General features: G+C 43.5%; 1 protein-coding gene across 1 annotated transcript in view; it reads left to right on the top strand.

Moving 5' to 3' along the window:
- PTPRE (protein tyrosine phosphatase, receptor type E) overlaps positions 1-26828 on the top strand; it is an 86101-nt gene that overhangs the window by 32478 nt on the left and 26795 nt on the right. The window contains exon 2 of the mRNA XM_027705687.1: positions 19992-20101. Within this exon, the coding sequence (XP_027561488.1) occupies positions 19999-20101 (103 nt within the window). The 5' untranslated portion in view covers positions 19992-19998. The remainder of the gene's footprint in view (positions 1-19991; positions 20102-26828) is intronic.

Genomic DNA, 26828 nt, shown 5'->3' with positions numbered 1-26828 from the left:
TCCACTTGAACTCACTTGCTGCTTCCTGTCAGTCCCTCTCCCTGCTGTCAGCTCCCCCCGTAACCTGCCTGTCCCCCGAGAGCCCTGAGGCTGCTGCTTGTGGTTTGGAGAAGAATTGGTGATCAGGGAGGTGTAGCAGAGGCTGGAAAGGGGGGTCAGAGCAACCATGGGTGTGTTTGCAAAGTCCTTGTTTCTTCTGCAAAGCTACAACACAAAAAAAACGTGGATTTCTTGTGGAGATTCTGGCGTGTCCTTTCCTGATTTGAAGAACCATTTGTCGTACAGGGCACGGCTGTAGGATGTTGTTAGTCAGGTATTTGTGAGGATGAAAATCAAATTAAATAATAATTTCAGCAAATTGTGCTGCCTCTGGAGAATTTTCCAGAAATCCAGGATGAAGAGAGGTTTATCTTGGAGGCAGAATAACTTTTTTTTGTTTAAGAGTGATCTGAGTGTAAAGGAGCTGGGTAAGGCAGCAACTTTGCCTGTCACAAGGCATCCTGTCATCCTGCAGATGTACGGAGAAGAGGTGTATATTTGGGGAGAGAAGTTTTGTCATGTCACTTCAAGGAGAAAAAGGAAAAATAATGTTTTTAAGGAAAACTTTCTGTGGACTTGCATAAGAAATCATGAGTTTGGGCTGTGCTCTGTGTGCATACAAGGGCTGCTCACAGATACCAGCAGTCACAAATCTAATTTTTGCAACTATACCAACTGTGTAGCTTGTTTTTTACTACTCAGCTTTGTTTCTGATTAATTACTAATTGATTAAGTTCCTGCAGATCAGAGCCTGGGGCTGTTCTCATTGACAGTTGGGATGCTCAGATGGTGGTACTGGGTTTTCAGATGGGGAAAAAAAACCCAGTTTAATAATGTTGCAGTAATGAAATTTATATTTTCGTTCACAAGGAACGATTAGAAGCCATCCAACATCAGACAAAAGTTAGGGAAGAAGAATTATCTTTGTGCTTTTTGATGCTTCAGCCTTTTCCTGCCTGAAGTGAGCAGCATTGGGGCAATTTAATTAGAGAAGACAAATGAATTTTTCTGAAGTTTTCTGTGTATTTGGAATTACAGTTGAGAATGAAAATATTTTTTCTGATTTAACAGAGATTAAGTTTTCCATTTTTCACTTTGATACTCTGTGTCCTGATGCTCCTGATGAGCAGGGATATCATTACACACTTTGATTTTCTGCACAGACTGGTTTGGATTGGAAGGGACCTTAAAGCTCATCCTATTCCAACCTCCTGCCATGGGCAGGGACACGTTCCGCTATCCCAGGTTGCTCCAAGCCCCATCCACTGTCCTTGGACACTTCCAGGTGTGTGACATTCACAGTCTCTCTGGGCAACCTATTCCAAGGCCTCACCACTCTTTGAGTAAGGAATTCCTTCCCAATATCCCATCTAACTCTGCCCTCTGCCAGTTTACAGCCATTGCCCCACATGGAAACCTGAGTTGGTGAGGTGGGAGCTCTGGGAGAGAGTCCACCTTTCCAGCTCTCACTTGAAGGGGTGACAAATCACTTTTTACAGCTCATCAAGAGCCAGGCTTTGCAATATGAATGTCACTGCTTAAAGGAACTACCATGAATCCATCAATTTGTAGGTCTGTAAAAGTGACATTATGGTGATGAATGGGAGGCAAGTCAGACCTGGAAAGGACATCTCTGGGGGTGTAGCTGTCGATAATTTATGCAGCTCTGTGTCTGTTATCAGTGCAGCCATCAGGGATCATCATCTTTTTTTGGTAGATTTGACCCCAGCTCTGTATCTTTGATTTCAGAATCATTTATCTGAAGTGAGGTTCAGCTGTCATGTACTTTGCAGGTGATACTGAGCATCATTTTCACATTTGCAGCTCAATTTTTAAACTTAACTGTGCCAGTAGTGATGTGGAGAAAAACTTAAGAGGAGGTGAGGAGAAAAACACCTTTATCCTTTTTTTTCTAAGCTTGATATAAAACTATTTTTACAGCTGATTATCTGTATTGTTCAACTTATGCTAAAGAGTGCCTGTAACCTTTAGTAAGGTACAGGGAAATGATATATAACAGTGTAGGGTGTTTCTAGACCCAAAAATCTTCCCTACTATTTATTTTCTTAGTGCTTCACCTCCTCCCAGCTCCCTATTTCCTGACCCCATTGCAAGGGGATGTTGCTGAGAGGGTGAAAAACTCGAGTTTTCTGTTAGTTAATTCCAGAGTATTTTAAAGCATATTAGATAACACAACAAAACATTTAGCATGTTGAATTCCAGTGCACTAAAATGTATTATAAGCCATGGGGGAAGGATTTAATTAATATGTTTGAGTTCAGGTTGGTCACCTGCTAAGCTGGGCTTAGTTGACTGAGTTGTGTCCAGCGAGCTGAACCTGGAAAATACTCTCTGAGCTCCCCTTACTGAAATTTATTTTAAGAGAGTGTGGCCACCATAGTAAATTTTGAATGGTGTACAGGTGTTTTAGATGGAAATTCCAACAGTTGAATTGTACCTTCCTGCCCTACCCCTTAATCCTTCTTTTTTTTTGGCTGATTTTTGGCGGGGGAGCAGCTGCCTGAGCATCACACGTGTCTCAGGGAGGATTTCTCCCTAAAAGGATGACAGTAATTTGGTTTTCTCCTTCAATATCTTTGAATTTCTTCAAATCCAGGTCAAGCTTAAAGTTTGAGAAGGCTTCAGACTTTGAAAGATGCTCCAAGGACTCAGCTCAGCCCAACAGTGTTTTATTGGGTTTTCTTGAATTTTCCCAGTCCAAGGCTGATCTGAACTGAAATGATGGAAAATTCCAATGGAAAATTTCCATCAAATGATGGGAAAACCACTACAGAGGTGGTTTCAGTGGTGAATTGTCCTAATAATCTGTATTCTGGGGAGGACTTGGGAGTTCCTGCTGATTTTATCCCTCCCCAGCTGCTGCAGAGCTCAGGGTGTCAGACCTTGATAGCAAAGTCATTTTTCAGCTTTCCCAGCCTGTGTTAGCGTTTTCCTCTTGGGGTTCAATTTTTTTGTTGTTGCTGTTGTTTCTCTTTTATGATACTAATTCTCTTTCAGACTGGAGCAAAGAAAAATCTTCTCCCCCCTGCCAAGAACCCTCAAAATCCCGTGTTATGCGTGAAAAGCTGCAGATGGTTCATTCAGGAGGGATTGGATTTGCTCAGTGCAGACCCATGGCACGTGTTAATGCTTTCAGCACTGTTTGCAGAGATGCTGGAGCTGGGTGTGCATGGGAATTCCAGGGATGCAGGCTCTCAGCATCCCGAGGGCGCTGCCTGCAGTTTCTATGGGCAGCCTGGAGTGCCCACATCCCTGGGATTTGATGCAGCTCCAAGAGCTGCCTGTACAACCACACTGCAGGCTTGGATTTTACATCTGTAACAACTCCAGGGCTTGCTATTTAATTTCAATAGTAAATTCAGTTTCTGTTTATTTTCTGAGGCTCCAGGCTGTAAAGAACTTTCCTAAACTTAGAAATTCTCATTGGTAATGATCTTTTTTTGAGATAAATGGTTTATTAGCAGGGCCTGGGCCTTAATGGTTGAGAAAATCAGATGCGTTTCGTGTCCTGAAGCCGTATTTAGAATTAAAGGTGGTGCTGTTGATATCATAAGTTTAGTTCTATGAAATAAATACATCAGCTAACTTAGGGAATGTCAGAGGAAAAGAGGAATAGCAAACCCTGGTGACAGATGCTCCGATATATTCGTAACACAGGCCATGCTGTTGCTTCAGTTCCCGGTGCTGGAGGAGCAGAGCTGCCTTCTGTCCCTGAAACAGCCTACTCCAATAAATAATTGGAATATCAGGCTTTGGATGAAAGCTCAGCAAGCAACTCCTAGAAAAACAGATGTTCCCCTGGAATCCCGGCGCACGTTTCCGAGCGCCGTTGTTCCGACCCGACACCAGGCACGGAACAGGTGTTCCATGGAATTGTCTGGGGTGGAAGTTCAACATCTGGCACGTCTTGCTTCATTGGGTTTGTAATTGTTTTGTACTCATTTAATTTCCTGTGCAGCCTGGCTGGTCAACGGGAAGGGCTGGGCTTGGAAAGGGGCAGGTCTGCACGAGCAGGCCTTGGATTTCATTAACCTTGGATGTGGGTGGCTTTTTGCTGGGAAGGCTCCTGTTCTCAGGAGATTATGTGAAGGATAAATATTATGGAGTAGCTTTTAGTAGTTGAAGTTTTAGTGCTTCTTTCTAAAAAATTGGAGAGACAGAGTTATACATGTATAAAAATACACATATAAATACACATTTCCAAAGTGGAAGCTGCAGGGGGGGAAAAGGCTGCAAAGACTGTGGATTTTTGCTGTAAACCTTAGTGTGTGCTCGTTTGAAGCCAATGCTTCCTGAGAGCCCCTGGGATATAGGGAGTGAGCGTGGTCCTGTGTTTGCCTCACATGATGAGTGGCTGAGTTTGAACATCAAGAGCTCCTGTTGCTTCAGCTTTAAAAATAATCCCCAAAGTGACATTTATCTTGTTGCTCTTGTATTTGAAAAGATTCTGGTTCCTGCTCTTGTCAGTGTGTGGATACAGCTGGTTCAGTGTGAGGAAGCCGTATCCAAACAACGCCATAGAGGGGTGTTTTCCTGGGATGGTTTGGATTCCTGGCTGTGGGGGAATGCCCGTGGCTTGGTGGTGGTCACTATTGCCTGGCTGGCAGCTTGGGGTGTGGATGGTGCATCCTTTTGCTGACAGGAGGATCCAGATTGGCCAGGTCATGGGCTCAGGTTATAACAGGAGTTGAGGGGAGGGTTGAGCATGATTATAGAAAATACTCTGTGCTTAAAGAAAGGGGAGAGCCTGGGATGGAGGCCTCAGGGAATGAGGTCTGGTATGGCATTATTTCAGCTGGAAGAACAGGTACCTGTCTGTCTGTCTGACATCAGAAAGGGCCAGAGCTGCACAAGCTCTGCCAAGGAGGATGTGAAGAAACACTCCTTGTAATCAAAGGGATATAAAAACCACCTGCAGTGCCTGTGTCACCTGCACTGTGACACTGGTCCTGAGCAGGCTGGGACAGATGCCAGCTGAGCACCATTTTTAAATTTGCTGCTTAATTTTTAAGTTTAACTGTGCCAGTAGTGGTGTGGAGGAAAAAAAAACTTGTGAAACCCCTTATCCTTTTTTCTGAGCTTGATATAACACTATTTTTACAGCTGATTGTCTTTATCATGCAGCTTATACTAGAGTCTGTATCCCTTAGTAAGGTACAGGGAAAAGATATGTAACAGTGTGGGGTGTTTCTAGACCCAAAATCTGTGCTATTATTTATATTCTTTTTGCCTTACCTCCTCCCAGCTCCCTATTCCTTGGCCCCATTGGAAGGGGATGTTGCTGAGAGGGTGAAAAGCTGGACTTTTCTATGCCTGTTAGTTAATTCCAGAATATTTTAAAGCATATTGGATAACACACCAAAACATTCGGCATGTTTAATTTAAAATACACTGAAATACATTGTAATTCATGGGAAAAGGGTGGGTCCTGCCTGTTTTCAGTGCTGCTGCTCTGCAGCCCCTGGCCTGTGCCTGCTTTGCACCTCAGTTTCACTGGCTCAGTCATTGGTTGGGCTGTGCTTGTGAGTTTGATCATTAAACTGGTTCAGATTTCAGAAAAAAAGTAAGTTTTCCTTCCTCCCCCCGCTGGTTTTTGCCTGGTGTGTTGGCAGTGAGATGTATGGGTGTGTTGGCGTCAGTAGGAGCGAGCTGGGGGTAGAAGACAAAAGGGATGAGAATGTGTAAAGCCTCGTGCTATCAAAGCCTTTGTGTTTCAGAGCAGCTGATCCAGCCCCTCTGGCATTGCCTCTGAGCTGTGCTGTGTGTGCTGGAGGAGGAGGATTCACAGAAACATGGAACAGTTCGGGCTGGAAGGGAACTTTAAAGTCATCTAGTCCAACCCCCCTGCAATGAAGCAGGGACATGGACTCATTGAATAATTGAGATTGGAAAAGACCTTTAAGATCATCAAGTCGTCTTCAACCAGATTGGGTCGCTCCAAGCCCCGTCCAACCTGGCCTCGGACACTTCCAGGGATGGGGCAACCACAGCTTTTCTGAGCAACCTGTGCCAGAGCCTCCCCACCCTCACAGGGAAGAATTCTTTGGGATTAATTTTGTCTTTGAAATACCAATGCTTGTGTTTTGAGGCGATATCTTAGAATTATTGAAGTGATACTTTCTTCCTTTCAGTCTTGGCAGCTCCATGCCCGGTGGACCTGCTGGAGGAGGGTGTCAGCCACGTGCAGATGTGGTGCAGAGGTGATGAGAGGAATTAGAAACCTTGAAACACAGTGGTGCCATCACTGTTCCTCCAGTTTTACAACTGCTAAAAATATATTGCTGCACATGGGAAGCAGCTTAAGCTTAAAACCATGAACTTTTTCTACTCAGAGTACGTTATCAGTTGCCTTAACTGCAGAGTGGAGGGCTCTGTGGAGAACACTGAGCAGGGAGGAGGAGTTACCTGAAGCAGCAGATTTGAGCAGCTCTGTGGTGGGGCTGTAACTTCTGACCCATCTCACCACTGTGCTGACCTTCCACACCAGCCGAAGAGAACCTTTGCTATTAGCTTGAATATCAGTCTCCATTTCAATCTTCATTGTTGATTAAATACTTCTGTCATTAAATTCTGCCAAGTGATGGAGTTGACCCTGAAATACATGCCCAAGGCTTGGCTGCTCACCTTTTCCTCCCAGGTAACAGCTGCTTTACAAGTTGTGCTCTGAAGGGTGTTTCTAGTGCTGTCTCCTGCCTCTGGGGTTCTGGGCCACTAACCTCCAGGGACCTGGTGTGGAGGGAGCTCAGGTCATGGTGGAGTTAGAGGAGCAGAAGGAGGATCAGGAGTGAGCTGGTCCCATGTGTTATGGCCAAGCTTAAAGTTGGCACTGAAAGCAGCGTCAGAGCTCCCCAGGCACAGTTAAATGCACCATTTGACTTGGGAGCCTGAGCGTTCCTTTCACTGCAGGGTCATTGTTTGGGTTTGGATTTCTGCAGCGCAAAGCTGTGCTAGACTTTGGATACATTTGTAAGGTTTCCAACCTGCTGTGCTGAAAACTTTAAACCCTAACCCTGCTCCCTTCCTTCCTGTATTACACCTCTTACATGTTACGAGTGAATTCTTATGAATCCAGATATCATGTTCTCCTTTTCTGCCTTGTCTGACTCTCTAGACAGGGCACACACTTCTGCTTTTGGTTTTTCCCTTCCTCCCCTTCTCTTCTCCAAAATGAAACACTTTGCTACTGAAATGCAAGCATTTAATGTGGCCACGATGCAGTATTTAAATTCTGTATGTATTTTCCATTGTATGTAATTAGTTTTTGTTTTCAAAACGCAATTTTAAATATTCATCCAGATCTATTACAAAGGAACATCTGTATGATGATACATTTTCTGCAGCTGAGGAACAGAGGAGCCACTGGGAAGGAACCAAAGGCAACTTCTTAAGTTAATTGTAAGATTTTATTGGTGTTTCACTCCACTGCTCAAGGGTTTCTTGTGCAAATCAATCTCAAACTGCCTAATTTATGTATGAGCCCTGCTTGAAAGGCAGCACAGATTGATCTGCTGACAGTGCACAGGAAAGGTGACCCTAATTTGTGACTTCAGTCACAGGCCTGTTGGGAGAGGGGGATGCTGGAGACTTGTGAAAATGTAAATGCAGGTTTTTGCAGTTTGTTTGAAAGGTTCTCCATCCATGTTCAGTAAAACATAGTTATTGTGGGGTGTGGGTGATTGTTTAGTATTACAGAAGATATTAATGAGGTGTTAAAAATCAAAGTGTTTTTCCTGAAGTGTTTGTTCCTCTAAGATTTTATAAGGAAGTCCTGAAACTTTCTTGTTGGCCACTGTTGAATTACTTGATTAGTCCCTCGATTAGTCTGACAAGTCTCTTTTCCTTCTCCATGTTTCTGTGTTAATGAACTCACTCCTTTGGTGAGCTTGCAGGTAAAATAGTAAATAATTCAAAATACAGCCTTACTGCAGACGTTTATTTATCTAAAATGAGCCCAAGAAGGATGGACAATTAATATTTATGCAGTGAGAGACACATTTGGAGGTGAAATGGGAGTGTAAAATGGCTGTGGCATAGACATGATAGCAGAAAACATGTAAAAATAATAATATAACAAAATAATCCAATGGTTTTTCTTTCATTTTCCCCATAAGAGCACTCTGTACATTAATCTCAACTCAGTCTTGATCCTCCTGTTGGGTGTTGGGCAACTCTTGATGTGTGAGCATCCCCCGGGGACTGTGACCGCGGCAGGGGTGGCTGTGGTAGCCATGACCAGGAGTCACAGCTGCCACCACCAGCCCTGGAGTGACAACCACTTCCTTTCCCTGTGCTGGGGGCTGTGGGGACGGTGGCAGTGACCAGGGCTTCCTGCTGACTCAGCGCCGACATCCTGCCCCGCCACCTCTCTCGTAACCGCGAGGGGCAGCTTGGCCCGCGACAGGGATCCTCACTTCAACTCCTTATCTGGGTGTCATTTCTGCTGTGCTGAGCATCTGCCTCAAGACTCTAAAGTGTCTTTTAGGATTTCTCTTCTGATGTAGAATTCCCAGCAGTCTGGGGTAGGAAAGGGATTGACAGGGCAAGGCGAGGTTGGCAGCAAGAGCTCAGGCAATTTATAAACCTCCTCTGCCGAAAATCAGACGAGGCCTTTCCTCCCACGCTGTCTTGGAGTAGATTGGCTCCTCTTTGTGCTCTCCAAAGGCTGGGCTCAGTCAAATGTTCCTCAAAACAATGGTGCTGGCGAAGGGGGGCCAGGGGAGGGCTGGCTCCTCGCTCCTGATAAGCTTTTCTATATATAAAACTGCGTGGCTGGCTCCTGATATGAGATGTTCTACTGGCTCCTGATGTGATAGGGAACGTTCTGTTAACTCTTTCATTCATTCAGCAGTAGTTAGAGGTGTCACTTGCTGTCCCCAAGTCGTTTTGCTGATGACTGAGAGCAAGGCTCTGAATTTCATGCACTGCATTGCAGAAACCGCTGCTGCCGCAACCAGGAGCAGCAGCGAGGAGGAAATGGTGAAAGCGGCTTCGAAAAAAGGCAGTAAGTCCAAGCCCAACTGCAGGGTAGAAGTAAAAAAAAAAAGAAACAAACTGAAAATACTTTGTTCTCCCTTTAAAAATGTCGTAGAACAGAGATTCACGTTAGGGGATTGGTTATGGGATGAACCTGCAGAAATATGGTGTCTTAAATACTCCAGGGAAATAATTCAACTCTTCCTGTAGATCAAGAAAATTTCTTTTAGCTCGAGAAATACATTTACAGCAGGTTTTGTGCTTTGCATGGAAGCAGCTGGTGGAGAATCGCGTGTGGAGTCACCTGAGCGTGGACAGTGGGTAAGGTGAGGTTAGCAGGGTGGTGACACCGTGTACAAGTGAGATGGTGGCCTCCAGCTCCAGGATTTGCTGTTCTGCTTCCCAGTTTCTGCCTGTTCTGCTCTGGCTGAAGCTGTGGTGAGGTGGGATTTGGGCTCAGACCTGGCATTTGAGGTGCAGGTTGTCACTGCAGCCGGGAGCTCTCCCCCCGGAGCTGCAGTTTGCTGGCTGAGGCATCGCAGTTCAGATGTGAAGTAAATCGACTCTCTGGGGGTGAAAAGGGAAGAATCAACTTCTTGTGAACTTTCTGGTTTTCAGAAAACTTTCTGAAAAGACTTCTGGTTTTGTAGAGTTGTTGTTGTTGTTCTGCTCCTTTGCAGCTGGACCTTCATGAGATGACTGAGCATGGTTGGGCTTATGTGTCCCTGAGGGAGATGTTCCTTCAGGGGCTCTGTGTGTGAACGTTGAAGGTGGGTGAAGGAGTGGGGGGAGGGTGCTGGATTAGCTCTCCTCATCAGCAGAGGATGATGGAGATGGCTCCTGCTCTGCCTGGGATGAGCTGGGAATGGGCAACCAAACCTGCCAGTGCCATGTGGTAACGTGGGTGCAGGGATGGGGACTCGGGCTGTGACAAGGGAAGGACAAACTGGCGTTCAGGTGAAGGTGGATGTGAAGTCAGTGGGAAATTCTCACCTGAGAACAGGCTGGAGCCATCTCTGGGTTTGGGTTGCAGGGGGCAGGAGATGCTGTGTGAGCAGGCACAGGGCGTTGTGTGGGTCCACTTTGGGAATCACAGAATCATTAAGGTTGGAAAAGACCTCCAAGATCATCGAGTCCAACCTTGGAGCAATCCCCACTTTGTCAACCAGACCAGAGTACTGAGTGCCGTGTCCACTCATTAAAGGAGACAAGATCTGGAGGCTTCACAGCTTAACTCAATTTCCATAAAATGACTGAAACTATTAAATGTCAGTCCTGGAAAGTGTTGGAAAGGTGTGTAGGGAGTGATGTGTCCTGCCATATCACACTTTGTCCAGTGACAGTATAATATGCCTTATGGATTTCAGTGGAACCTGTAAGTGTGGTGGGCTTGGCCCTGCTGGGTTCGTGCTTGGACTCGATGATCTTAGAGGGCTTTTCCAACCTGGGTGATTCTAAATGTTTTTGTGTTGTAGTAGGGTTTTACCCCTGTCTCAGAGATGATGCTTTCCTGAAGGGAGTAATGAGAATTGCTGGAGCTTTGGAGTGATCTGTTGGGAGAGGCTGGAAGAACTGCTGCTGTTATTGAGTTTACAGAAGAGATGGTTAAAGGAAGATACCTGTCTTCAAACATAGAAGGCTCAAATTGGAATAGTGAGGAATCCATCTTTCTGGGAGTAAAGGAGCAGTGGGCTGAGTTTAAAATAAATTTAAATAATTAAAAATTAAAGAAAATGTGAAGGACTGGAACGTGGAGCTGAAGGACGCTGAAGAACTGGAGATTTGGGTGAATGCTCCAGACTAACATGTCAGGATTGGGGTGGGAATGGCCTGGGTAACTTGTCAAGGACCTTTTGCCAAAAAGGCCCTTTTTGCTTGGCCATATTATTGAGCATTTTGCAGCTATACTGATGTATTTAGAATTAATTCTCTTGCCGTTGTTAGGCACCTAAATAAAACATGACTCATTTAATTAATTACACAGAAATCATGGGACTTTACACTTCACTTTAGGTAGGAGTTATTTTATCTCCTTCTTTAATGATTAAAGCCTCAGCTCATGACACAAAATGTATGAATCTTAAAAAAAATATGATTATGGGATTTTTTTTAATTAATATAGGTATTTTGTTTTGGTTTTTTGCTTTTTTTGGTTGTTTGCTTTTTTTAATAACATAAGGAACTACAGAATGTTTGTTTACATTTTGGGGAATATTTAAACACTCTTCTGTGCATGCATCAGGTAAGAAATAGTGAAATAGTGTCCTTGGTGTATTGACTTTGGAACTACATGACCACTTCAGAAATGCACCTGCTGAGATGTTTGTTTCCTGCAAAAGCTGGTCAGGCAGGGGCAAAAACTGGCTCAGGAGTTCTTTAAACAGTGTTTGAGAGTAAATGTACATCTGGGAGAGAATGTACTAATCATCTTGACCTTCTTTATTGCAGCATGGAAATAGAGTTTTGAATTTGAGAATAATTTTCATCTCTCTCTCTGAAGTTGTAGTTCCTTCTCACTTTTTGTGTGCTCTTTTCCTACTGTTGTACCCCTGTGCTGGCACTGCTGAGGCCCCACCTCAAATCATGGGGAGAGTTCTGGGCCCCTCCTGACAAGAAGGACATTGAGGGGCTGGAGCGTGTCCAGAGAAGGGAAAGGAGCTGGGGAAGGGTCTGGAGCACCAGGAGCAGCTGAGGGAGCTTGGGGAGCTCAGCCTGGAGAAAAGGAGGCTCAGGGGGGACCTTCTCACTCTCTGGAACTCCCTGACAGGAGGGGGGAGCTGAGGGGGTCCAGGCTCTGCTCCCAGGGAACAAGGGACAGGATGAGAGGAAACGGCCTCAAGCTGTGCCAGGGGAGGTTTAGATTGGATGTTGGGAAAAATTTCTTCATGGAAAGGGCTGTCCAGGCCTGGCACAGCTGCCCAGGGCAGTGGTGGAATCCCCATCCCTGGAAGGATTTAAAAGCCATGTGGATGTGGCACTTGGGATACATGGGTTAATGTGGCCTTGGCAGTGCTGGGGAATGGTTGGACATGATGATCTTAGAAGGCTTTTCCAACCTAAAGGATTCCACAGGTTTTGTGATGTGAAAACTGGCTGTTCCAAGCCTGACTGCACAACTTTAGCTATGATGTCCCAATACCTTCACAGCTTTCACGTTGCTCCATTGAGAACCACTCAGGCACAGAAAATAAATCTTCCCTTCTTTTTTGTCCCTTCATTTCCATAACTGTGGGGCTGCAGATAATCCCTGTATGCAATACATCAGTGGGTATGAGTGTATATTTTTCCAAAATTAAGGTTGAAGTCAGAGTTCATTCTGTTCCTGGTTTTAAACACATCTAAGCCAATTCTCTTTTTCATTGAATTTATCCCATAGCATATTTTCAAAATGCTTTAAATCTGATCCTGATGAGCAATAGCACCAAAGAACAAAGGGAAATAGTAGAAAAGAGATCACTGTCCCACTCAACACTGCTGCCTCCTGGTGATCATGGAATAACTTGGGTTGGAAGAGACCTTTTAAGCTCATCTAGTCCAGCCCATCTAGTCCTGGGTGCATTTGTGGAAGCCTATTGATTGAAAAATTCCCTTTCATTTTTAAGGTGTGAAATGTCACTTTGTAAGGCTGGAATGTTTCCCCCCGGTGTCCCCACTGTCAGTTAATCCTTGTTGGAGCAGACCTGCTAATGCAGGGCTTAATCTGCTGGTGACAACTTGTGATTTATATTCCCAGGAGACCCCAGCCTTGCTAATTGAAATGGATTTGAAATTGTGTTCATTGTGCTAGGCTGGGCTTGGAGACTTACTGAGAAAGACAGATAGAACCAGCTCTACTGGGTCAGTAGAATTTAAAAACTAATATTACAGAAGTGGTCATTCTTGTCTGTATTCAGTAGGTGTCTTTCAACATCAACTTTTTGAATGGATAATGTATTTTCTCTATAAATCCTGATCTAGTCCATGAATGAGTGTCCCATAGGTGGCTCGCCTGCCTCTAGTACATCAAAAATCATAATTTCTTGTCTGTCTGCTGCCAATTTTTGTCACCCACATCCTCTGTACCACATCTGCTGGCCTCCCCTTACATGAAAATCAAAGCAAATATATTAATTTGTCCACCTGAATTAGACACAAAGTGACTAAGCAAGAAAGACAGTCTATCAAGCTTGATTATTCCAAATGGAAATTCATTTTATTTGGTTAATTGGTGCTTTGCCTCGCTCACTCTCTTACGTGTAAGTGATTATTCTGATTTGTAATTTTTAATCTAATTATTTCCCTCTCCTTTAGATGATCTTTACTGAGAGTGATCATGTAGAATACTTGAGGAATATTTACTGTCAGATATAATTTTGTGAGCAGTTGTATTATAAAGGATTTTAAAATTAGATATTTATCCCTTTAATTCTGTCGTGATTCCTAGTGATCAGATACAAAGCTTGTCTTGTTGCACAATATATTATATGTACAATATAATAGGCAGAATAAACCCAACAGTGAGTGTGCTGTAGACAGTCCTATTAAAAAATTATAGGTTTTTATGGTGAAATTTAACTTTTCATGGCAGAATGTTTTCTAACTTGTGTAGCTGAATTTAGGGAGTGTTTCCCAAGTAGAGAGGTGCCTGCCTGAGTTTTTTTGCCTCTTGCTGGGCTACACTGAACACGTGTGCAAACATCTCCACAAATATCTGAAGTCCATTTCTTTTTTTCCTCTGGATTTTAGGACTTCTGGAGTCTCTGAGGCAGAATTACAGGGAACTAAAAATAAGAATATGGGAACTCAATGTACTGATTTTTTTTTTATTATTTTATTTTTTTATTTTTAAAAGCAGGTCAAAACATGGGACTTGAACAAACTTCTGGAAATTTACTTTGTTGCTTAATGTATAACTCCAAGTAGAAAATCATTATGGAATGGTTACCCCTAACAGGAGGAATACTGAGAACCCCTAACAAGAGGAATACTGAGAAGCTGATCCCAGCTGCTGTCCTTAGAGTGGTGGTGGGATGGGTGGGATGTGCTCCCCGTGGAGCTGAACCCAGGAGCCTGAGGTCCTGCTGCTCCACAGGCTTCAATGCCAAATGCCCAAGGTGGGAATGGTGGTGGAGGGCCTGGGTTTTGGCTGAGGGGTCTGTAGGACTCAGCACCTCCCTGTGATGACCTTGGAAACACACAGAATGAAGTGTCCAAGGCCAGGTTGGATGAGGATTGGAGCAACCTGATCTAGTGGAAGGTGTCCCTGCTCATGGCAGGGGGTGGGACAAGATGAACTTTAAGGTCCCCTTTCAACCCAAACCATTCCATCTTCGTCCAAGTTCCTGCTTTCCTCCTGTTGGTTTCGAAAAGGAAGGAGCATTTCTTTTTCTGTCTATTTTGTAAAATTATAAATTCAGCTGAACAGTTTCCCTTGGAGTGCTGCAGTAATGATTGCTCACCCTGATGACATAATGGTGCAATAAAGTTGTAACCAAAAACGAGGTCATGCGGGAGCTATTCCAGTTAAACTGTAACTTGGCACTGCCTGGTGTGCTGGGATGGGTCACAGAGTCACAGTCCCTGACTTTCCTGAGGCCAGAGCTTGAGGAAAGAGAAAATAGCTGCAGTCAGCCCAGCTGGAGGTAAGAGCTGCTCCTGTGCCAGGGATTCCTGGCCAGGGGAGCTGCTGCCCTGCCGGCTCACTTGCTCCAGGTAGGGAATCCCCCAGCCTGGTGGAGAAAAGACTGGGGATTAGGACTTGTAGAATCACAGAATGGTTTGGGTTGGAAATGACCTTAAAGATCATCTCATTCCACCCCCTGCCATGGGCAGGGACACCTTCCACTAGCCCAGGTTGCTCCAAGCCCCGTCCAACCTGGCCTTGGACACTTCCAGGGATGGGGCAACCACAGCTTCTCTGGGCAACCATGTTCTTTAGAGGGACCAACAGTGTTTGGAGTTTTATGAGTGAGAAGCAGGAAGAGTAAAATAAGAGCCAGAGCATTTCTATCTTTCTTCCTTTCTTTTTTTTTTTTTTTTTTTTAAATTTTTTATTAAACTCAATTTTTTGGGTAGGCACTTGTTCTTGCTTAAGGCCAACACCTTAAGTGCCAATACATTGGTCAACCTACAGTGCCAATGCTTTCATGTCTCTCATTTTTAATCCTCTTTTCTGAGTTGATGGTGCTTATCCTTGAGAATATTACTTTTATAGCACTAAAAATCTGGGGCATGACCTGAGCTACACGATTCTAAAGCCTGGGAGGGAAAAACAAATCCCAACAGTCTCTCCACGCTCCTCTGTGTGAGCTGGGATGTGTCACTGTTTTATTCCTGCTTTAGGAGGATGCAGGGGATGGGTATCAATTTAACCTGCTCTGAAGCAGCTTGTGCATCAGATTCCTTGGAAAAGTCTCACAGCTGTAGCAGGGCCACGTGCCATGACCAAGGTTTTATTGGCCTAATTTCTTAAAGCCCAGGTTTTACTTCTGAGCTGTCAGGTCAGATGAGGATTCAGTTCTGCGGCCAAAATAGAAATTAGCCATGTGTAGTAATCCATTAATCCCTGAAAATAATGCTGTTTGTTCACATTTTGGGGAGCTGGCCTCTCCCCTGTGACATCCCCGTGGGCTGTGTGAGAAGTAGTAGCAGCAATCCCGGAACCGGGAAGGGCTGTACAGAGGTATCACACACTCCCCAAATTTCTGAGCTGATCCCTATTGAATTGCATCTAAATTCCAGGTGCTTTGCCTCCTGGGACAGAGACATTGTGGCTGTCCCATCCCTGGAATTGTTCAAAGCCAGGTTGGGTGGGACTTGGTGCAGCCTTGTCTAGTGGGAGGTGTCCCCGCCCACGGAGGAGGTTGGAAATGGGTGATCTTTAAGGTCTCTTCTAACTCAAACCATTCTAGGATTCTGTGATTCTTGGCAGGATTTGAGTTACCTGTACAATTTTACAGTGATTTTTTAATCTTTTTTTTGTCATGGTATCAAGTTCTCTGTTGGACACAGAAGTGTTTATATGTAACAATGCAGCCTTTTAAATCTGTGTTTGCAACAGGAATCTCTGGCACCTCTTCAAGGCTTCAGATATTGAGAAATAGCTAAATAATAGTGGTAGTAATAACAAAATACATGGAGTAGTAATAAACTACCAATAGTAGTAATAAATTACAAAAAATATTAGCCATGGAGTGGACTTCAGGACTGAAATGCCTGAGCCATTTAGAATAGAATTACAGAATCATTAAGGTTGGAAAAGACCTCTGAGATCATCAAGTCCACCCTGTACCTGATCCCCACCTTGTCCCCCAGCCCAGAGCACCGAGTGCCACATCCAGTCCTTCCTTGGACACCTCCAGGGATGGGGACTCCACCACCTCCCTGGGCAGCTCCTTCCAATGCCTGAACACCCTTTCCATGAAGAAAATTCCTCCTGATGTCCAACCTGAACCTCCCCTGGTGCAGCTTAAGGCTGTTTCTTCTCATCCTGTCCCTGGTTTCCTGTCAGAAGAGGCCAACCCACACCTATCCAGGGAATAAAGGCTGGAGGCAGTGGGATATAAGCAGATAAATGCTCTGTATCCCATGTGGATATGAAAACAGTTCCTGTTTCTTTTACAGGAGGGGCAGCAGTTGCCTCCCAGCAGAGCTGTGTAATAATGACAGTGTGTCTCTACCTGGATCTTTTGCTTCCCACTTTTATCAACAAAAGGCTTCTTTTGTAGCACATGGTTGTCCTTTCTTGTTCAGCTGTGCTTTTCTACCCACCTGTTCTCTCTGGGGAGTTGTTACTATTTTTTACTTCTTGTTTTAACAGGCTGTATCATGACATTGTACCTTTGTGAGGATGGAAAATGCTGCTGTGTCTGTAGCTGTGGGGTTTTTTCATTCAAAAAATGTTGTTGTTGCATTCCTGTGCATGGTGGACATAAATATAAATATACAGTGAAGCTCAGGGTGTTTTTATGTGATTGCAACTCGCTCACCTCCCCATCCACCCCAGTCTGAAAAGAAGTAGTTCCAATTTCTCTGAGGGAACAAGAGACAGGATAAGAGAAAACGGCCTCAAATAAAACCAGGAGAGGTTTAGGTTGGAAATTAGGGAAAATTTCTTCATGGAAGGGGTTGTCAAGCATTGGAAAAGGTTGCCCAGGGAGGTGGTGGAGTCATCCCTGGAGGGGTTTAAAATCCAAGTAGATGTGGCACATGGGGACATGGGTCAGTGGTGGCCTTGGCAGTGCTGGGGGAATGGTTGGACTCGGTGGGCTCGGAGGGCTTTTCCAACCTTAACCATTCCATGATTCTGTGAAATTTTAGGGTCTTAAAGGCCTTTTTCAACTTCAGTGATTCCATGCTTCCCCACCTGGTCTATGCAGTATTTGGTCCTGCTGAGCTCAGTCCTTTGCATCGCCCTCTGTGCTGCAGCTCCTGAATTTCCTGTTAAGTTTTAATCCTCCTTTCTTTAGCAGTGGAAATGCAAAATGCCTTGGTCAAAGAGTGAGATCTCACAATTTGCATAATCTTTGTCGATGTGTTTATTTCTAATAAGTTGTGGGACTTCAAAGTGTGCTCCAGTTCCACTTTATCACATCCAAGAGAACAGATTCAGGGTGTCTGGCATGGAATTGGCATCTGTAAAACCCTCCTAGCAGTGATTTTGTGGGAAGTGTTGATGTTCCTTCCACCTTCCCATCTCTTGGAATCCTGCCAGCATCTTCAATTATTTTGTGGGTTTTTTTTTTTAAGGAGCTGGATGTATTTTAAGGATAAGCCAGTGAACTAAATGCTGCCTGGTAAAATCAGGCAGCAGAGCCACTGCCAGAATTGATAACTCGAATTTCCAGTGGATTTCAGCAGCCTTTGCTGAGGATGTGAAGCATCCCAGGATTCAGCACCTCTTCCCTGGCAACATGAGCCCTTTTCCTATTGATTCTACTTTTATTCTGGCTTTATTCCAGATTTCCAAATCCTCCTCATTCCTTTCTTTCTCTTCAGTACACATTAATTGCTGCTGCGTGTCCTGAGCTTCCAGCATCCTATTGCTTCATAATTATAAATATAATGTAATTGTAAATTGTAAATTTTGGAGGTTTATATATAATGCTAAATACAATGTAGGCACATCTTGCAGTCAGGTGTTAAACATAATTAGTTATCTAATTAACTATCTAATCCAAGAATGGGATTAGATAGTAAGACATTTAGTCTGCTTAAATTATAAATAGTAGCAGAAGGAATTGAGTGAGTAAATTGGTCAGCAGGAAGCTGAACTGGAGGAAAAAAAATACATTTAAGAAAATAAATTTTGGTGCTAACAATGCTTGTAATTATTCTTTCTTCACTTATTATGTTAGAGAAAAAAAGTCATTGAGCTTCCAAACCGTGTATCTAGAAAATACCATGTGTGTGCTGAGTTGGAATTTACTCCTGGGAGTAGGACTGGATTATAGGAGAGGCTTGGAATAAGGTTCACTAAGTAACAGATGTGCAAGTGGCAAAAAGGTGGCGTGAAAGTTGTTGTTACAGGAGATTTTTATACATTTGATCTTATCCAGAGATTATTTCAGGTGGATTATCCCACTTTACATGGAAAGGAAGGATTTTCTAATGGTTATTCTAAGAACTGCCAAGTTCCTGGAATTTTTAATCTGTTGTTAGGCAGGACTGTGGAATACCCTGTGGAAATTGTAATATTAAATGGGTTTTACTGTATCAGGGAGCTTTGTTGTGCAGTATTTGGATGGTTATGACTTCAGCAGTGGATGCAGAGCCACCATCTGGATGTGTCCTGCCATTTACAAAACACAGAAAGTAATATTTGTCTGAAAACATTTTTAAATCAAGCACAACTGGTTAATGGCTGAGATGGCAGCCTCTTATAAATAATATGTTCATTAGGGACTGGATAAATACACAACAGATTAATAACAACAGTTCTTTTCCACCTTGACTTTGAAGGTTTGGAGTATTTCTAGACCAACTGATTTATCTACATCTATTAATTTCCCTGAAATTTTCAAAGCAGCAGCAGGTTCTCATCACACTTTTCCTTTAAACTTCTCCACATTGGAAATTATTTTCTGGTCTCAGAAATTCTGAAATTCTGTGTTGGGAAAACTTTGGTGAAATGCTTTACAGGAATCAAGTGGGATAAGGAAGGTCTGAAAAGTGTGTGTTAAAGGGACTTTAAACTTTATGGGGTTACTGGTCTGCTTGGTGGTTAAAACTTTTCCTCTTTGTTTTGATCTCAGGGCATATGTGATGCCAAAATTCCATTGGAGTGACATGTTCAAGGAATGACTGGATGTGGCACTCAGTGCTCTGGTCTGGTTGACAAGGTGGTGATGGGTCACAGGTTGGACTTGATGATCTTGGAGGTGTTTTCCAGCCTAAATGATGCCCTGATTCTGCATTGGCCTTGTGGAGGAAAGTCCTGTGGATCCTTCAGACATGTTCTGGCCTGGGATTTTGGGCCCACAGTGCTCATGCTCTTTGCACAAGGTCTGATACTTGCAGTTAGGGCAGGAACCACCAAAAATAGGTGAATTTTGCATTTATCCTCAAGATTTGTATTTCTCCTCAAGATTCCAGCTGCTGGTACTTAGGAATTATCTCTGGGAATATGCTCCAGACTCCTTGACTCAGTGTCCTCAGCTGCCCTGTTTTATGGGTAGAGCTTTTCTGCCCTGATTTCTGTCATCTTTGAATCAGTTGGGCGTTACCTTCCTCTTCTTGGATTTAAAACATCCTTAATGAATTTTTAGTGTGCACAACTGGTATTTTCCCTTTCTTTCTGCATCCATACTGGATGTTCAGTGATAAGGCAATGAGAGAGTATAAAACAAGATTTTAAGTAAATTTAAACTTACATTAAATATCACTTTTTTCTTTTAGCTTTGTTCTGACACAACGTAAAAATAGGTAATAATAATTTCACCTGAAAATTTACCTTTTGCTTTGTTTGTTGTTTTTTTTAGGTCCAGGATGGAACATTCCTGCTCGCTCCTGCTGCTCTGTGTTAGTTTTCTGTTTGCACAAGCTCTGCCACCCAATGGAACTGAATTTCCAAAACCAACCACAACAACCAGTAAGGACATCACTTATTTGTGGGGATAGGAGTGGGTGTGGAAAAGGACTTCTGGTGATGTATTCCTGGATAGTTTTCCAGGACTTTGACCCCACTAACGTGCTCCTGATTGCACCAGGTGACCTCTGTGTTTGGTCTCCCTATGGCTGGTGCTGATGTTTTACTTTCTCTTTCCCATTTATGGGAAAAAGAGGAGAGAGCTTTGGGAGAGGTGGGGAAGCCCAGGGTGTCTCCTCCTGGCTGGGTTCCAAGCTCTCCACGCCCCAGGAGCTGTCACTGTGCATCTCCAACATGGTGGGATGGGGACACAGATAATATGATGTAAATTATCAAATAGACACCAGAATGAACATATTTAAACATAATGAGGAACTATGACCTTTATATGAGTTCTGTGTTTTCTGATGATACCAACTGCCTAAGGCAAGACTTGAGGAGGAGGATAAAGTGCAGGAGTCCTGAGTAAGATTATGTCAGGTGAAAAACAGAGGAGTGTTTTTCCAAGACCTGAGAATGATCCTTTACTCACTGGTCCACCGCAGCGTCTTTAATTCATCCTCGTTTCTGTTTTCAGAATTTCTTCCTCTTGCTTCAAGCCCTCCTACAACCACATCCTAACACGTAACAGTCCTGGGGAGGGGCTTGTTCAGGGGAAATGAAGTTTTTTTGAGGAAGTGTGAGGCAGTTTTTTGAGGTTTCCTGAGGCAGTTTGGATGGGGCTTGGGCAGCCTGGTCTGATGGAAGGTGTCCTTGCCCATGGCCAGGGGTGGAATGAGATGGGCTTTAAGGTCCCTTCTAACCCAAACCATTCCGTGATTTTGTGAAGATACTGATTCTATTCTGTTCTTTTTTGGGGTGATGTATTTTACTTGCACCTTGTCCTTATCCTTCAAAATCCTGGATCCCTGCCTTGGAAACCCCTGTTCTGGTTAGTGGTGTTGCTCAGGCAGTGACAGTGTGTGACACCGAGCTCCCATCAGAGAGGGATTTCTGGAGGCAGAGCTGCTCCATGCTCTTGGTTGAAGGGAGATAAAGCTGCTGATGTTCCATATAAACAGAGTGGTGAAACCTTGATAAGTTTGCAGGTGATTGTTGTTGACACCCAGTGTTTTATTGAAGGGTATTTGTTTGGTTTATTTGCTTTTAATCTGCCTGTGAACTTTACACCCAAATGGAAGGAGAGCCAAGCAAGAATTAAGTGCCAGTCTTGGCTGATGGCCCTTTGAGTGTTTTGGTCATTAGTTGTAATAATTTAAATGGAAACAGAGGAGATTTTGGTCAGATATTAGACTGAAATCCTTCCCTGTGAGGGTGGTAAGGCCCTGGCACACTTTGCCAGGAGAAGCTGTGGCTGCCCCATCTCTGGGAGTGCTCAAGGCCAGGTTGGATGAGGGGCAAAATCTTAGTGTTGTTTTGCTCAGTGGTTTCAAAACAAACAAATTACTGCTATAAATAACGATTTAGCTAAGTGTAAATATGCTAATTAATTGGTCTGCTGAAGTGTTGTCAAGTAGCTGTCGGCCCCTGCTTCTTGTCTGGCACCTGGAGCAGCAGAAAAACAAGTTACTAACATTGGTCTGAATATGTAAGAATATGGGAATTGAGAAAGGGAAGTAACTTGTAAGTGGTGTGACTTCCCAGAATTTTAATACCATGAGCACAAAGGGAGTTTTGCCATCGATGTTGTTCATCTTCAGAGCTTAATTCGAAATTGTGTTGCATTTAAGTGTGACAATATGGATAAGAGTAATCTAATCATCCACATTTTAATTAAATCTTAATTTCAGTGATATGATTTAGAAATGATTAGTATGACTAAACTGTTTTTCCTAAATATCAAAGCCTTCCTTGCTTTGCAGTGAGGAGCAAGGAAGGGTTTTGTCTGACAGACAAGTACACTCTGAAAAGACATTGCTGCAGAAAAAGTTCCAAGATAATAGGATTATCTAACACATTTGATAGCCATTGAACTAATACGGTGTTTTTTAATACAAAAGTAAAGGGTTTTGATTGAAGCATAAAGAAAACTCCATTTAAAAGACTCTGGAAAGAACTAAAGGTTCCTAAAAAAATTCCATCTCTCCTTTTGCATGGTAATTTGATGAGTGATCCCAAAAGATAAGATGCTTTTGATTCTGAAAGGAATAGTTATAATTCATTGCATGTCATTATTTTAGCTGAATTGATTTTTTTAAAACATTTGCTGAATTAAAATGCCAGCTTTATTCTTATTTTAAACATGGTTGCCCAGTCTGGATGGTTCCGTTTTTAGCACTGCTGCCATTTTGCTTCCTACAAGAGTACCATGAAATTGCCACCATGAAATTTCCCTTTCATAAAATGAGAATATTCTGGGATTTATTGCACTGCAATTTAGTGGAGAAATTGCCCTGACTTTTACTCAAATTATTCAACTGTATTAAAAAAATGTAAAGCAAAGAATCCCAGAATGGTTTGGGTTGGAAGTGACCTTAAAGATCATCTTGTTCCAACTTCCAAGCCAGTATTTATTTATTTGGATTTGTACAAATAAATATAAATATATATTTGAAGTAGATACAACTTTATGCTCTCAAATATGTGTTACAGGCTGTTTATGCCTGACACTGTCCATAGCATTCACACAACTCCTGGTAACTCAAATATTAATTAGTTCTCCAGTATTAATCATAGGATTGGTTTACTTCCTCTTGTATTTTTACTTATAAAGTAGTTTAAATGTGAAAGCAGCCTGGAAATTGCAGTTGTAAAGCTTTTAAAACCTTTCCAAATGTTTAAATGCTCCTTTAGTATTTACTCAGTGAGTGTTTCATGGGGTTTGTGCCCATCTTTACAATTCCTTTCCCAAACCAGTGTATGAACATGCAGAGGGAATGAGTTTATCAGGTGAGTTGGAGTTTGAAAGGCAGCAAATGGGGCAGCTTTGGGTGCCCATTTAATGCTGGTTTAAACTTTCAGGAAGTCAGTGGGTGTCTTTGAAGATGGGATTATTTACTCCTCTGCTTTGCTGAGACCCCTCCTGCAGAGCTGCCTCCAGCTCTGGGGCCCAGCACAGGAAGGACATGGAGCTGCTGAAGCGAGTCCAGAGGAGGCACCAAGATGATCAGAGGGATGGAGCAGCTCTGCTGGGAGGAAAGGCTGAGAGAGTTGGGGGATTGATCAGCCTGGAGAAGAGAAGATTTGGGGTGACCTGATTGTGGCCTTCAAGGACCTAAAGGGGCTCCAAGAGAGTTCGTGAGGGACTTCAGACAAGGACCTGGAGTTATAGGACAAGGGGAAATGGTTTTAAACTGCCAGAGGGCAGGGTTAGATGGAGTATTGGGAAGAAATTCTTCCCTGTGAGGGTGGGGAGGCCCTGGCACAGGTTGCCCAGAGAAGCTGTGGCTGCCCCATCCCTGGAAGTGTCCAAGGCCAGGTTGGATGGGGCTTGGAGCAACCTGGGCTAGTGGAAGGTGTCCCTGCCCATGGCAGGGGGGAAAATGAGATTGTCTGTAGGTCCCTTCCAACCTAAACCATTCTGGGGTTCTGTGATAGCCAGAATAGGACCTAGAGGTGGCACTTCCATTCTGGACTTGTGGTGCTTGTTTCATGTCAAAACTGAGGCAGCAGCAGAAAATGAAGTTTTGAAGAAGGAATCTGGCTCATTTTCCTTGCTATTTAAATGCCAAAGGGATGCTTTGCTGGTAGATACTCAATTAGAAGAATTAGTTTGAAAAGCAGAATTTCAAAAATAGGTGGTTTTGGATTGAGGTTTGGACTAGATGACTTTTAAATGTCCCTTACATCCCAGACTGTTCAGTGATTCTGTGACTGCAGTGGCAGGTGGGCAGTGCTCGCTTTGGCTGAGTGTGATTCAGCTCTGAGGTGTTAAACACAGGCACCATTACTGCATTTACTGCTGCTTGCCTTCTGTGTTCTGCATGCTCTGGGCACTGGTTTCCCTTCCCTCGAGGTCTTTTTCCTTTGCCCTTCCTTTATTTAATATTTTTTTCTAATTTGGGTTTGTGTTTCATATGTACCAAACACAAATCCTGGTTATCAGCTGCATATCAGCTGCTTCCTTTCTGCAGCCAAGACATGGCAGGGTTGGGGTTTCCCTTCCAAAAATAGCGTGAGCGGGCTTAGTGTGGACTTTGTGATATCCCCTGTTTGATATGTTTGTGATATCTCTGTTTTTTGAGAAGAAGATCAGACTGTGCATAAATAGAGCTGCTGTTGTGGGATTTCTCCTGTGCTCCGATAAACAAGATCTTGTCTGTTCTTTGTCAATCACCAGAAGAATTTCAGGTACCTGATGTGCTGGTGAGGGCAAACCACACACCTTGTCTTGCTTACTTGCTTTATAGGAAGGGGAAAAAGGTGTTTTAAACACAGTTTTATTGATGGGCCTTTTTACCCTTCATGTCCTGCTTACAGAGGAAACAATCCAGCGATGAGGAGAATCAAAGTTTGGGAGGCAGCATCACAGGAGAGTTACTGCTCTGCACACACTGCTGTTGGTTCCCTTTTTTCTTGGGGGTGGCTTTGGTTTTGACACATGTGGAAAGTGGGAACATCCTCACACTGAAGGAAATGCTGATACATTTCCAGGAAGAGCCCTGGGCTACCAGCAGCAGGAATGACACTGGGAAGGACCCGTGAGTCAGCCTGGGGGGTGGCAGGGGAAGCCCAAGGGGTTGTCAGCACCCTCCTGGTGATAATCCCCCTCTGTCTCAAGATGAAAGTCATTGTTTCATTATATCTCTAAAAAAAATACCCTTGAGAGGATCTTTGCTGTATGACTGCGAAGATAAATCCCTGTGGTTTTGGGCCACAGCTCTTGGAGTGGGAGCAGTGGAAAAGTTTCCCTGGCAGTGGCTGCAGTAGAGATCTGGTTTGGAGGATCTGCCTCTTCACTCTGCATTTTTTTCCCAGGGTTTGGTCATTAATTTTTGAAGCAGCACTGATTAAAAATTTATTTCAGGTCTGTGTTTCAGTCTCCTCTTAAATCCCACTTGGTCTGTAGACAGTTGTGTTGGCCAAAGATCTTTCAGCCTCGGAGTCTACAGTGGTCTAAGCCCAGCTGGACCTTTCTCATACAATTTTTGGGCTACATTTATATCAATGAAGATATTAAAGAAAATACAGGTAATAAAGAAAGCTGTTTAAAACCACAGATGCAGGGGGTGAAGCTGTTGGTGAGCAACTGCAAGGCTTTGAGAACAGATGTGCCCCTGTATGAGAAAGAGGGGACTTTTTGTGGGGTTTGACCTAATTTACTCGTGAAATGGTAGGAGGAGAGGTGAGATCTTGGGGCAGGGAATTGCCTCAGTCATGGCAGGGGTTTTCTGTCCTCAGCTAAAGAAATGGAGGCAGTAATTTGACAGGAGATGAAATGTCTCTTCTACTAGGTTGTATTGAGGCTTTCAGTGTTTGCTGGGAATCAGTTTTCCAAAGACACCCCAAAAATGTGGTGTGAGGTACATCACTTCTCTGAGAGGACCAGATGGGTGATTTTTTTGTGTTGTGTAATGGACTGAGGGACATTTTAAATCCCTCGTGATGCAAACTTGTTGTTTTTCCTCCCTCGTGTCATGAGTCTTGATATGGAGCCAAAGAGAACTAACACAAACCCCCTAAATCCTGGAGGGTTCCAGGATACTGAGTCTGAAATTTCTGAGCTCCAAAAGTGTCTCCATTTTGTCTGTGGGGGACGAAAATATGTATTTTTTTGTTTGTTTCTCTGTCAGCCCTTGGTTTCCATGCAGAGTTGCTCAACACCCCACAGAAAGTGTTCATCTGTCTCTGGTGATTCATGTTCATCCAGACACTCCTTCCAATAGTGATTTCCTGAAACCCTGCCAAGTCATGGTTTCTGATTACAATTTTGTCATGCCTGTCACTTTTATCTTTATACACCACTTAAATGTCAGGTTTTGTGCATTTTATTGCCTTTCCTTTCTTTGTATTATTGCGTTGACTTAAGATATCTTCTTTCCCTGGATGTCCCTAGTTCACCTGTGCCTCTAAAGGAATTTTATCCATGCCCCAACACCCTCTTTGAGCATCCAGAGAGTTCCCAGCTGCTCACAGGACACCAACCAACACATGGTTTTGCAGGAGTAAATTCCAGACAGTTGGTTGATCCATTTCCTTTCTAAAATTTTGAAGGTGTTATATACTCCTAAATATTTTATATAATCATGGAATGGTTTGGGTTGGAAGGGACCTCAAAGATGATCTCATCCACCCCGTGCCATGGGCAGGGACACCTTCCACTAGCCCAAGTTGCTCCAACCTGACCTTGGACACTTCCAGGGATGGGGCAGCCACAGCTTCTCTGGGCAACCTGTGCCAGGGTCTCACCACCCTCACAGGGAACAATTTCCTCCTGATATTCCACCTAATCCTGTCTTCGGGCAGCTTTTAAACACTGTAGAAATGGTAAAAAAAACTCATTAGAAGTGTGTAAATGCAGTTTAAAAGGGAAAAAATACACCACACCGTGAGTAACCAAAATTGCCTTAATTTTGGAATCATGGTTGTAGGGTTGTGTTTTGCTTCCCGAAGGTTCAGGCTGAAAGCTTTGCATCCTTAAATAAAACATGGTGGGTTTTTCATGATTTTAATGTGTTATATATTGAATTATTCAGTAGAATTAAAAGGTTACAGAAGCATAATGAAAGTGAGAGAGTCACATACATAAAACACTGTTAACAGAAGGGTGAGACTCAGAGTTTATACCAGA

Source organism: Neopelma chrysocephalum, unplaced genomic scaffold (genome assembly GCF_003984885.1).
Source record: "Neopelma chrysocephalum unplaced genomic scaffold, ASM398488v2 Primary Assembly neopelma1_347, whole genome shotgun sequence".
Taxonomy (NCBI): domain Eukaryota; kingdom Metazoa; phylum Chordata; class Aves; order Passeriformes; family Pipridae; genus Neopelma; species Neopelma chrysocephalum.
The sequence above is the reverse complement of the archived record's forward strand: the minus strand, read 5'-3'. Positions and strand labels throughout refer to the sequence as shown.